The sequence below is a fragment of the Macaca nemestrina genome, chromosome 1 (assembly GCF_043159975.1).
Source record: "Macaca nemestrina isolate mMacNem1 chromosome 1, mMacNem.hap1, whole genome shotgun sequence".
NCBI lineage: Eukaryota > Metazoa > Chordata > Mammalia > Primates > Cercopithecidae > Macaca > Macaca nemestrina.
The window spans coordinates 69,954,121-69,968,053 of record NC_092125.1 but is presented as its reverse complement, the minus strand read 5'-3'; the positions used below and the strand labels follow the sequence as shown (position 1 = coordinate 69,968,053).

The following is a 13,933-nucleotide window of genomic DNA, read 5'->3' as shown; positions in this document are numbered from 1 at the left end:
GAGCAAAACTCCATCTCAAGAACAAAACAAAAAAACCACGACTAATGGCATCCCTCATCCTATTCTACACTTTGCTTTTATTACTTAAAGTATATCATTTCATATTAGTACATAAGTGCTATGTTTGCATAATATTCCATTTCATAGATATAATTTACTTAGCTGGTCTCCCTTAAAAATGTTTTTAATTGTGGTAAAATATGCTAACATGAAATTCACCTGAATTTTAAAAATTCATCTTAATTTTTCAAATGTACTTAATTTTTCAGTCTTGTTAAGTATATTCACATTGTTGTGAAACCAATATCTAAAACTTTTCCATCTTGTAAAACTGAAACACTGTACTCATTAAACAACAATTTTCCCCTCCCCCCAGCCCCTGGCAACCACCGTTCTACTGTTTTCATGAATTTGAGTTAGCCTCTCTTTCTAGTTGTTTTCATCTTTGCTTTTACAATCAAAGCTGCAGTGAGTAGCCTTGTGTACATGTCATTTTGCACATAAATGAGTGTATCTGTAGGATGCATTTCTAGAAGTAGAATTCCTAGGTAAAAAGGTTTGTGCATTTGTTAATTTTGAAATATAGTGCAAAATTGGCTCTAAATAGGTCTCCCTATCCCTATTTCATCCAGAGCTTTTACACACAGGTGGCTTGACTTCTTTCCTTCTAGCAGTGAGTGAGATAAAGATAGGGTAAAAGTGAATACTAATATAGAATCGACCTTTGGTAATTCATATCAAAAAATGCTAGAAGCTTCTTTGCAGAATTCTGATGTTTGAAAACTGAGGCTTGAAATAAATTTACTGCAAAATGAGGTGGCCGAGTGCGGTGGCTCATGCTTGTAATGCCAATACCTTGAGAGGCTGAGGCTGGTAGATTGCTTGAGCCCAGAAGTTTGAGATCAGCCTGGGCAACATGTCAAAACCCTGTGTCTACAAAAAAAATACAAAAATTAGCTGGACGTGGTGACACACACCTATAGTCCCAGCTACTCAGGAGGCTGAGGTAGGAGGGTCACTGAGCCCAGGGAGCTTGAAGCTGCAGTGAGCCGTGATTGCACCATTGCACTCCAGCCAAGGTAACAGAGCAAGATCCTGTCTCAAAAAAATTAAAAATAAATAAAAAACGAAATGAGGCATAACTACATAGAAATACCAATGTTTCCCTTAGAATGTACCGATGGATTTTGGTGCAGTGACTTTTCATCTGATAACTTCAAATAATTTGGCATTTTTATTAGTTTTCTTTTTTTAAGGTGAAAGTATGTATTATTATGTCTGAATATTTTCTTATAAAAATAGAATCTGAAGGGTTGGGAACCACCTGTCATTGATGATCAGTATTAACAGTTTGAAATTTGTTTTTCTAGACTTTTTTCAGTGCATTGAACAACACATAGATGGTATTCCTGCTTTAAAAAGATGGGATCATGCTATATTTACTGTTTGGTGATTTGGCTTTGTTTAGTTGATAATATGTCTTTTTTGGGTTAGTGAATAAGAGGTATCCTCCATTATTTTAATGGGTTTATACTCTCCTATTACATCATAATTTTCTTGTCCATTCCCTTGTTGGTGAACATTTAAGTTGTGATAAACATTCTTTATACATATATCTTTGCTTATTTGAACAAAAGTTTCTGTAGGATAAATTCTAGGAAATAGAACTTCTAGATCAAAGGTATGACCATAGCTGGGCATGGTGGCTCATGCCTGTAATCTCAGTGCTTTGGGAGGCCAAGGCAGGTGGATCACTTGAGGTCAAGAGTTTGAGACTAGCCTGGGCAACATGGTGAAACCCCGTCTCTACTAAAAATACAAAAATTAGCTGGGCGTGGTGGTTTGCACCTGTAATCCCAGCTACTTGGAGGCTGAGGCAGGAGAATTGCTTGAACCCGGGAGGTGGAGGTTACAGTGAACCAAGATCGTACCACTACACTCCAGCCTGGGTGACAGAGCTAGACTGTCTCAAAAAGAAGGAAGGAAGGGAGGGAGGGAGGGAGGGAGGAAGGAAGGAAGGAAGGAAGGAGAGAGATTATTTGGGGGCTCTATAAAAGTTATATTAACATTCTGATTTGCATAGGAAATAAACTTAGTTGTAAACTTTTGGATGTTTTAGCTAGGTTACATATCATTAATATACATCAGTTTTTCTAATATAAGGTTTGTGATATTATAAAAATCTTTAAAATGACAGCTTTGAAACTTTTTATTCTTACAGTGATGGAATGGGGAGAAGATATTAAAGCGGTTTCAAAAGATGAAGCAGTGATGTTGGTGAATCATCAGGCAACAGGAGATGTGTGCACACTGATGATGTGCCTCCAGGACAAAGGACTGGTAAGCTACCCTGAAGGCAGTAGGTAGACATCCAGAAAGGAAGGTTAAAAGGAATCCATTCGGCCGGGCATGGTGGCTCACATCTGTAATCCCAGCATTTTGGGAGGCTGAGGTGGGCAGATCACAAGGTCAAGAGACTGAGGCCATCCAGGACAACATGATGAAACCCCATCTCTACTAAAAATATAGAAATTAGCTGGGTGTGGTGGTGCGTGCCTGTAGTCCCAGTTACTCAGGAGGCTGAGGCAGGAGAATCACTTGAACCAGGGAGGTGGAGATTGCAGTGAGCCGAGATCATGCCACTGCACTCCAGCCTGGAGACAGAGCAAGACTCCATCTCAAGAAAAAAAAAAAAAAGGGAATCCATTCAAATATCTTACTGTGCTTTGAAATATAGACATAGACTTTAGTATGTATACTACTTTCAATAAAAGTTTAGAAAATACTAAATTTTAAAAGGAAAAATATATCATTCTAAGTCACCCAGAAGTGGGATGTAGAGACTTAAAAAAAAACTGGGACAATGTGAATTATATTTCTTTTTTTTTTTTTTTTTTGAGGTGGAGTCTCGCTTTGTTGCCCAGGCTGGAGTGCAGTGGCCAGATCTCAGCTCACTGCAAGCTCCACCTCCCAGGTTTACACCATTCTCCTGCCTCAGCCTCCCGAGTAGCTGGGACTACAGGCGCCCGCCACCCCACTTGGCTAGTTTTTTTGTATTTTTTAGTAGAGACGGGGTTTCACTGGGTTAGCCAGAATGGTCTGGATCTCCTGAGCTCGTGATCTGCCCGTCTTGGCCTGTGAATTATATTTCAATAAGACTGTTTTAAAAAATAGTAACTGGGATGAAAGCAGGTTAATATAGTTCAAATTGAGGGCTATCTGGAGATGAAGCAGTGGATTGCCAGTTTGAAAAATACAAACACAAAAAGCTGCTTCAGCCTGGCACAGTGGTGCAGCCTGTAGTCCCAGCTACTTGGGAGGCTGAGGCAGGAGGATCGCTTGAGCCCAGGAGTTTGGGCTGTAGTTCTTTACGCTGATAGGTGGTCTGCACTAAGTTGAGCATAAATATGGTGATCTCCTGGGAGCAGTGAACAACTAGCTTGCACAAGAAGGGTGAACCAGCCCAGGTTGGAAATGGAGCAGGCCAAAACTCCTGTGCTGATCAGTAGTGGGATCATGCCTGTGAAGAGCCACTGCACTCCAGCCTGGGCAACACAGCAAGACCCCATCTCTAAAACAAAAGGTTGGGGGAATATTGCTTATGATAGAATAAATATTTATAAACTGAGTGGATTTAAAAAATAAATTCAGTCTTTAGCCTTAAGGGGTTATGTTCATAGAAAACTAAATAAATACAAAGTGTATAAATTAATGGAGTTAATGTGTGATGTAATAGTAAATAATCAAATCAATGGAAGTTCATTAAGGGCTTAGTAGTTATGATCACTGACTATACGAAGTATAAATACCATCCTATAAGATACAATTCTTCTCATCAGGGTGCTGACAGCCTAGTGGCAGGTGGAAGAAGGGTATCACAAACAATGCTTTTTTTTTTTTTTTTTTTTGAGATGGAGTTTTGCACTGTTGCCCAGGCTGTAGTGCAGTGGTGCAATCTTGGCTTGCTGCAGCTTCTGCCTCCTGGGTTCAAGAAATTCTCGTGCCTCAGCCTCCCAAGCAGCTGGCACTGTGGGCATGGGCACCATGCCTGGCTACTTTTTGTATTTTTAGTAGAGACGGGGTTTTGCCATGTTGGCCAGGCTGCTGGTCTCAAACTCCTGATCTCAGGTGATCCACCCACTCTTGGCCTCCCATAGTGCTGGGATTATAGGCATGAGCCATAAACAATACTTAATTGCCAAATGAGATGGCTTCAGTGGAGGGTAAGTGCACCGTGTACCTCATGGACATGGAAAACGTTATGAAGGGGAGAGGACATACACTTGGCCTTGAAGGATGAGTAGAGTTTAGTTAGGTAGAGTGGTAAAGCAAGGACTCCTTTCTTAATGAAGCAATCTTGGCAAAAACATCAAAGTGAGAATAAGCCCTAGTGTGTTTAGGTTTCAGAGGTTTTGATTCACTAGGTTAGGGTAGAGTCAGAAAATGAGAAGAGATTAAAGAAAAATATGTTTTATTATTGTAGAATCTGTTTTTCTTGTCTATCTGAAAAGCAGTGGCATAATCTTGCTGGAATGTGGAATACATTAAATCTTTTCTTATATTCAGGATCTTGAATTGTTAAAAGAGTATCACTGTGTAGATATATTTGCATTTATAATAATATTTATTGCCTGTCCCCTAAGTTCATGACATTAAAATTTTGCCAAACTAGGCTGGGCACGGTGGCTCACGCCTGTAGTCCCAGCACTTTGGGAGGCCGCGATGGGCGGATCACGAGGTCAGGAGATCGAGACCATCCTGGCTAACACGGTGAAACCCCATCTCTACTGAAAAATACAAAAAACTAGCCGGGCACGGTGGCGGGTGCCTGTAGTCCCAGCTACTCAGAAGGCTGAGGCAGGAGAATGGCGTGAACCCGGGAGGCGGAGCTTGCAGTGAGCTGAGATCCGGCCACTGCACTCCAGCCTGGGCGACAGAGTGAGACTCTGTCTCAAAATAGAATAGAATAGAATAGAATAGAATAGAATAGAATAGAATAGAATAGAATAGAATAGAATAGAGCAAAACTAGTTGATTTGGCTTTCTATAAAAGAGACTCTCCAATTAGTTAACATTGTTACTCTTACAGATAGGATCATTACATTTATAGTGATTATCCTGAGGGCCTACAGTGTCCTTAAGTGTTTTTTTGAATCTCAAAGGGTGATTAAAATGGTCAAGATAAATATGTCTAACTGTATTCTAACACCAGTTTGGCATAGATGATAACTGTATTAACCAGAATATTAGGTAATTTAAAATTCCCCACTCATGTGGACAAAAGAAAGTTTGGTTGGCTTGTTTGCCTTTATAAAAATGTTTAAGTCCCAAGTAGTTTTTTCATTTCGGATTAGTTAATACTGAGCATTCTAAATAATGCTCTGATAATATTGAATAATTTGAAATCTAGAAGAATATTTTACTTTCTTTTATAAAGGAATAACTGAGAAATATAAGGGTAGAAGCATTATAATCTCTCCCTGCTGCCTAATAATTACAGAGCAATATTAATTTGTATTCACTAGTAGGAATGTTTACTTGATTTATTTTATACTTTATGGATACATTCGAAGAAGGAAGGCTATTGTGGGCCAGTTAAAAAATATTACTTTGATGGTAATGTAATTATAGCATAGCTTTTTGAATTCAGGGGATTTCTTGAAGCCCCTATTAGTTTCTCAGTGGGAGTACTATTGGCATTTTAATAGGACAACAGTGTTGCTGAGAACTGTCCTGGGCACTGCCAGACGTTTTGTGTACCCAACTGCCACACAGTAAATGCTAGTAGCACTCCTTAGTCCACAGTAAATGCTAGTAGCACTCCTTAGTCCACAAGGACCAAAATTATCCTGCAGTTTCCATACTCACCCAATGGAGAACCATTGACCTTATTATAATTTCAAAAGGAAAAAAGAGTGCAGTCATTTGTTTAAGTCTCTATACGGTGTTCTGATATGTAAAAAATCTGTGCATTCAGATAAAGAATAATTGATATAGATTGATTTTGTCTCTTAGAAATAATGAAAAAGTTCTGAGTGACGGACCTACCAAACATTGACAGAGTTGATTTAGGCAGCTTATGTTTACTCATCCTTCTTTTGAAGAATATGAAACAAAGGATTAATTGTATTTTCTGAAAGTGTTGGTCCTTTTTTTTTTTTTTTTTTTTTTTTTTTGAGACGGAGTCTTGCTGTGTTGCCAGGCTAGAGTGCAGTGGTGCCATCTCAATTCACTGCAACTTCCGCCTCCCGGGTTCAAGCGGTTCTCCTGCCTCAGTCTCCCAAGTAGCTGGGACTACAGGTGCCCGCCACCACGCCCGGCTAATTTTTGTATTTTTTAGTAGAGATGGGGTTTTGCCATGTTGACCAGGGTGGTCTCAATCTCTTGACCTAGTGATCCGCCGGCCTCAGCCTCCCAAAGTGCTGGGATTACAGGTGTGAGCCATCGTGCCTGGCCTGGCACCTTTATAATAAGTGTCTGTGAATTGTCTTGGCCTTTTATGACAATTTATGATAAAACTAAGAATTTTTATTTCTGTCAAAAGAACTTTATTAAATGTTTTATAAACATTTATTGACTTATAACATTTCCCCTAAAATAAGTTGGAACAGAGCTATCCTTACAAATCTCAGAAAATAGTTTGGCTATCTTTACTGAATTTATGTTTTAAGTGACCCTTCTAACTGAAGAGATAAACCCATCGTGAATGAAAAGTTAAATATAAAAGCTAGTTATTTGGCATTTAAAACCCAGAAGTCAATAAATTACAACTACAATTCATAATGTGTCTAAAGTTAAAATGCTTTATAGGTTGAATCCACTGCTTTTTGTTTGTTTTGGGGACACTTTTCAACAAATTTCATTTAGTCCAAATCTCAGTCTATTTAAACAAAGTACTGTAATCATCATTTTAAAGCGAAACAAGATGGGATGCTGGTGATTATCTTACTCTATATTAATTGCTTGAGGTATCAGTTCTTTCTTTATTAGGCATATGTCTTCATTTAAAAAAATGATTTAATATTGTAAAGGTGATGGAGTAGGAGTTGTGTAGCTGGAAAACTAAGGCAGAAGCTGTAATATATATCATCTGTGGGCTTTTATAATGCTTTTATAAAAGCAGCACATGGATATCAGTGTTTTAGTTTTTTCCATATGTGTAGGTTCACATAAATTGGTTCTTAGAGATGATGTTTGCATCTATTGTTCCCATGGGAAACCAAAGTAGAGCTTACTGCATTCTTGATTGAGGTTGCAGCTTTCACTTCAGATAAGGCTTATAACAAGGAATGCTATTTCCTCAGCGGGAAAGAACAATTAACTGATTCATTAATTAGATCCTGTTTGTACTTTAAAAAATTTTTTTTTTTTGATACGGAGTCTCTCTCTGTCACCCAGGCTGGAGTGCAGTGGCTCAATCTTGGCTCACTGCAACCTCTGCCTCCCAGATTCAAGCAATTCTCCTGCCTCAACCACCCAAGTAGCTGGGATTACAGGCATGCACCACCACACCTGGCTGGGGTTTCACCATATTGGCCAAGCTGGTCTCAAACTCCTGACCTCAAGTGATCCACCTGCCTCTGCCTCCCAGAGTGCTGGGATTACAGGCATGAGCCACTGTGCCTGACCTGTACTTTTAATTTTTAAATTTGCATGGAAGAAAGTCTTCTGTCCTCGATATAGGTATTAACCTTTATCAGCAGTGGATAATATTTTTCTGTTTAAGGACTAAGGCACTACAAATATTTTTATCCTGGCAAAGAGCATGATTTTGCATACACTAATAAATATTCTTCATAATAGAATATGTAAATCATTCTATTATATTAATTTTTAAATGTTTTTATTTTGGACACTAACTTTTTATACTTTGCCATGAAGCTACACTCAGATTCTGTAAAGCTATAAGTGAATGTTCATTAAATATGTAGTCTTCTTTGATAACTTAACCATTTTGTTGTATTGTTTCAAAATATTTTGCAAGTTATGTAAGAATTACCAGAGACTTTGTTTGGGGTAGAACAAATTTGAAATCATTAAGTCCAAATTTAAGAAGTTAATTGAATTTCATTTTTTATATAGTGATATATGTACCTATGACTTAGGACTCAAAGACTTGGAATCAAGACCTGTAATTTTTCATGTAGACAGTGTTAGTAACTGTGCTTTGTTTGTAGAAATAGAGGTAGATTTAAAATATTTTGGTTAATTAAAAGTATGCTTGGATGATTATATTTAAAGCTTGGAGACTCGGCTTGACTATAGTCAGGTTTCTTCTATCCAATATTATTTCTTGCTTTTCAATATTTTAGGTTGTTGCTCAGATGATGTGGTTGATGGATCATATTTTTAAGTACACAAACTTTGGAATTGTTTCTCTGGTCCATGGAGACTTCTTTATAAGACAGGTAAGTAATAAGCACTTTTTTCCTGCAGTGATAGCCGGTCAAATTGATTATTGATTATAAAAAGAGGTATAACAAAACCAATTATAATAGGTAGGGCTACTGCTAACCGGTTTCAGGGAGCTCTGTTTTGTTTTTTTTTTTTGGAGACAGTCTTGCTCTGTCACCCAGGCTAGAATGCAGTGGCACCATCTTGGCTCATTGTAACCCTCCACTTCCTGGAGTCAAGTGATTCTCATGCCTCAGCCTCTGGAGTAGCTGGGACTATAGGCATGCCACTATGCCCAGCTAATTTTTGTATTTTTCGTAGAGATGGGGTTTCACTGTGTTGGTTAGGCTGGTCTGGAACTCCTGACTACAAGTGATCCACCTGCCTGGGATCCCAGAGTGCTGGGATTACAGGTGTGAGCCACCGTGCCCAGCTCAGGGAGCTCTTTCTCTGAATCTTTGTTCCCTAACCATTTATTTCAATCTCAATTTGAGTATGGATAAGTACTAAAATACTTAAAATGCAAACATTCTAACCTCTACTCTTCTCCCATTTAGAGGGTACAATTTAGTTTAGTAAACATTGCCCACTATTCAGTTTCTTAGCTATGTGAATTGGGCAAATTATTTAAACACTCTAGTTTCTTTGTTTTCCAAACTTGAATAATATGTAATATCCCCCACAATGGTGGTTGTGGGGATTAAATGAAGTAATACCTATAAAGCACTCGGAACAATGCCTGCTACCTTCATCATCATTTTTATCTTGATTACTACTATTGTATCACTATTATTTTTATTTATAAGGCACTGTTGTATAATATAGTAGATATCTAAATTACGAGTAGGCAGATTATTAAATAAATTAATAAATAATAAATAAGTTAATGTAATAATAATAATGGGAGATGTTTTGGGAATTCATAGTGGGAAAAATAAGTTATCAGTTTTATGTGAATCCAGAAAAACTTCAGAGGAGAAGATGATACTTGGCACAAGTTTTAAAGAATAAGTATGGATTTGATGGAGGAAGGTGTATTGGGAATTCCAAGCATTAGGAATAGTTTAGGTAGGAAGAAGAATGATAGCCTCTTATCAGCACTACATTATTTTCTTGACTTGTTACTAGTATTACATGCTTTATTTTCACCAGAATGGATGACTGAAATATGATATGTAAATGCTTTTATGTATGACAATACCACACTTATTTGGTGTTTACATATTTAACAACCTGGATTGTGCCGTGCTTCGCACATAATAATTACTTAATAAATAACTGGTGAATCTAATTAAGCCTTTTCCAAGAACCGCAAATTCAGAAATAATCTGGAAGTGAGTAGAAAAACTTCTAAGTTCTGTGAAAATAGGTGTCACAAGACACCTATACTTTACTCCAGACAGTTTTATGTACTGGACATTATATCATTTTTTTTTTGGAAACACCCTTTGTTCTTCTGAGCAGAGAAACAAATATAAGCATAGCCTGGAACCACAAGAAGTGGCAATTGGGAGTGGACACAAGGTCAAGACAAAATAAACTGATCAGGACAACTTAACAACGATCCTAGTGTAATAGCTCAGAGAAGGCAGCAGAACCAACAATTAGAAATCTTAGCAGTCTCAGGGATCTGAAAAGCTAGCTGAGCACCTTACCTCGTTTCCAGCTTTAGGAAATAATTGAATTTATAGTGTAGTGTAACAGTTGACCCTAATGATGATCCTCAGGCATCAAGAAGAGGGGCTGGGCTCTGTGGCTCATGCCTGTAATCCCAGCACTTTGGGAGGCTGAGGTGGGCAGATTGCTTGAGGCCAGGAGTTTGAGACCAGCCTGGCCAACATGGCAAAGCCCTGTCTCTACTAAAAATACAAAAATTAGCTGGGATGGTGGCACGCACCTGTAGTCTCAGGTACTTTGGAGGCTGAGGCAGCAGAATCACTTGAACCTGGGAGGCGGAGGTTGCAGTGGACCGAGATTGTGTCACTGCACTCCAGCCTGGGCAACACAGCAAGATTCCATCTCAAAAAAAAAAAAAAAAGAGGCTAAATTATACTAGATTATCAGTGTACTTTTAGATAAAAGTCGAAAATTAGGTACTCCAAAATATTTTCTTGTGATTACTATGTGAAGTTTTGCATACATAAAGATTATATTTCGAAGTATCTAGAAAGTTTACAAATTTATTTCTAAAGAGCAACATTTTCTCTGATAGACTAGTAATAAAAATCTATAACATGAGGGGAAGGAAGGGAAAAAGCATTAATGTTTAAAAGAAAAATTCTCTTGAGACTTTACTACTAGACCATTTTGACAAGCTTTTCCAAGAATAGTAAAAATATTTTGTGTATAATCTTGAGAACTTAATAGCTATCTTAATCATAATCAGTTCACCTCAGTAAACTAAGAAAATGTCTTACATGTTTTCCATTTGCGATACATTTGATCTAAAGACTGAAAGCATACTAATTATTTTGAGGAGCTTCTGTAATTTTGTTGGCTGGAAAATACTGACAAATTGATCACACTGAAAGAAAGAACCTTTGTTGTAAGCTTTGGGCCTTCCTACAAATTTTTCTAGATTCTTCTTTTTAGACTTCAGGTCATCTTCTTTTCTCTCTTTCCCTCTCAACTAAGATACAGTCCATTAGAATGTCTTTTTAGCTTTTCTTTCACATTTTTTCCCGAATGTAACTACTTATCATCAATGCAATATAATTGAATCTCATCACATTCCCTTGTGTGCAATACTGCAAGTCTTCTAACTTATTATCTCCTGTGGTCTTTTGGTCACAGGAGCCAGCAGATTTTATTTTATTTATTTATTTATTTATTTATTTATTTATTTATTTATTTTTTGAAACAGGATCTCACTCTGTCACCTCAGGCTGGAGTGCAGTGGTACCATCGGGGTTCACTGCATCCTCGAACTTGTGGGCACAAATGATCCTCCCGCCTCAGCCTCCTGAGTAGCTGGGACCACTAAATGTGCCACCACACCCGGCTAATTTTTGTATTTTTTGTATAGATGGGGTTTCACCATGTTGCCCAAGCTGGTCAGACTTTTAAACATAAATAAGATTATAACACTTCCTTGTTCAAAACTATCCAAAGATGTCCCCTCCAAAACTACTTACCATGCATAAGGCTCTTCTCATTTGGTCTCCACCTCCCTCTGTAGCTTCTTTTCCTACCACTGACTTCCTTGTTTATCACATTTCAGCCACACTGGCCTTGGTGCTGTTCTTTGAACATGCCATACTCATTCCCATCAAATAAATGACCTTTGTCCTTTTCGTTCTTGTCACCTGGAATATTCTGCCTTGCACCTTCACATGACTTATTCCCTCACATTTTTACCTCCTCATAGCGGGTATCTCTGACCCTCTTGACCCTTTCTATCCTTTTGCTGTTTTCTTCCTAACACATATTACTAGTTGAATTTCCACTCCACATATACCATCTTCCCAAACTAGAGTGTAAGCTCCATGAAAGTCTCTTATTTCCTCCTCTATGTCTAGTGCCTAGGACAGTGCATGGCACATAGCAGGCACTCAGTAAATAGTCGCTGAATTGATGAATGGCTGAACTTTCAAGGGCAATCAGAACAATTTCCTTTTCCTTCAGAAAGACAGATTTATTTATATAAGTGCTAATAACCTCTCTTTTAACCACTGTGGTCAAAAAGGGAAGTAAGGTGCCAGGGGAGGGAAATCACTATTCTATTCTATGACTGGATTTTAATTTAGAAGCTGTAATTTCTATTTAATTTTATGGCATTAATTTTGGATGTACCTGTACTTATTACATGTGTGTGTGCCTTCTAGGGAAGATCTTATCGTGACCAACAGCTGCTGCTTCTCAAGAAGCACTTAGAAAATAATTACAGGAGCAGAGATCGAAAATGGATTGTTTTGTTTCCAGAAGGGGGCTTCCTCAGGAAGCGGCGAGAAACAAGTCAGGCATTTGCCAAGAAAAATAACTTGCCATTTCTTACAAATGTTACTCTGCCAAGGTCTGGGGCAACAAAAATTATTTTGAATGCACTTGTAGCACAACAGAAAAATGGAAGTCCAGCAGGAGGAGATGCTAAAGAATTAGGTATGATGGTTTTTAGCATTTTTTACCTTGTTGGAGTTAAAGGATTTTCTGGAGTTACAGAAGATGATCATTGTTCTTTTTTGTATTTATAATTTGTGTTAAAAATAATACTTAGGGAGAAGATGAAACTGTAATTTTAAAAAAATGTTTCCATTTACAAAAATAGTCTGTGCTTTTAGTAATTTACTCAAATAATACAGAAATGCATAAAGTCAAAGATGTCTTTCTCCTGTCTTACTTATATGGAGCCATTCCCACGGCTGCAGTAAACATTCTTACAAATGTCTTTACATATTGGTGGAACTATTTCTGTAGTACAGATTCCTAGAAGTAGAATTGCTAGACTAAAAGATATAACTATAGAAATGACATGTTTGAAAAACTAATCTTTTCATTTATCAAATAATATTTTCATTTACCAAATTGAGAAAGCTTTTTGGTCTTCTTTTTGTTTGTTTGTTTGTTTGTTTTTGTTTTTTTCCTGGATTTTCTTGGGAGACAGTCTTGCTCTGTTGTCCAGGCTGGAGTGCAGTGGTATGATCATAGCTCACCATAGTCTTGAATTCCTGGGCTCAAGCGATCTTCCCACCTCAACCTCCTGAGTAGCTGGGGTTGTAGGCACATGCCACCATGCCTGGCTAATTCTTTAGTTGTTTTGTAGAGATGGGGTTCTCACTATGTTGACCAGACTAGTGTCAGACCCCTAACCTGAAGCGATACTCCTGCGTTGGCCTCCCAGAGTGCTGGGAGTATAGGAGTATAGGTGTAAGCCACTGTGTCCAGCCTTGTTTGTTTTTAATACAGAGAACTAATTTAATGCAATTTGATAGTATTAAGAGCATTAAGTGTTAATAAATGACTCAGTTATTCCACTGCAAATATTTATCAAAAGGAAATAATCTGAAATGCAGGCAAAGAAGTTTATTACAGATTATTTATAATAGCCAAAACATTGGAATTAGCTAGAAGTGAGAATGGATTAGTAATTATCAAATATCCATACAACGAAATACAACACAGCTGTTACAAATGATGTTTATGGAGTGTTTGTATTGGCTTGGAAAAATATTTATGCTCTTCTGTTAATAGGGTGGGCAAACATGCAACTCTTCTGAAAACAATTTGAATTCAAGTCTGTAAACAACAAGGCAGTAGGAAATACGTGAAAGGAAAGACACCAAAATGTTAGCAGTGATTGCTTTTCTGAGTTGTAACATTATGGATTATTTTTCTCTATTAATGCTTTTCTGAATTTTCCGTTTTTAAAAATAATGTGTGTGTATTACCTTCTCACCATCAAAAAGCAAATCATACTCAAAGATGCAACTATCTTTCAGATAGCCTGGTAAATTATAAAGTTTTGCAGAAGATATTTGTTCCCATAGCGTGGAGACTGTTTTGAACAAGTTACCTAAGATACTGCTGTGAAAGTCTGGTTATA

At 37.7% G+C, this 13,933-nt stretch overlaps 1 protein-coding gene across 6 annotated transcripts in view; it reads left to right on the top strand.

The window, feature by feature from the left end:
• The window catches only part of LOC105493565 (lysophosphatidylglycerol acyltransferase 1), a 96,058-nt gene that overhangs the window by 41,490 nt on the left and 40,635 nt on the right, over positions 1-13,933 (top strand). For all 6 annotated transcript variants that reach the window (XR_011613900.1, XM_011761301.3, XM_011761300.3 and 3 more), the window contains 3 exons: positions 2,222-2,340; positions 8,313-8,408; positions 12,219-12,492. Coding sequence is in view for 5 of the 6 variants with exons in the window: in XM_011761301.3 (XP_011759603.1) it covers positions 2,222-2,340; positions 8,313-8,408; positions 12,219-12,492 (489 nt within the window). In the remaining variant the exon portion in view is untranslated. The remainder of the gene's footprint in view (positions 1-2,221; positions 2,341-8,312; positions 8,409-12,218; positions 12,493-13,933) is intronic.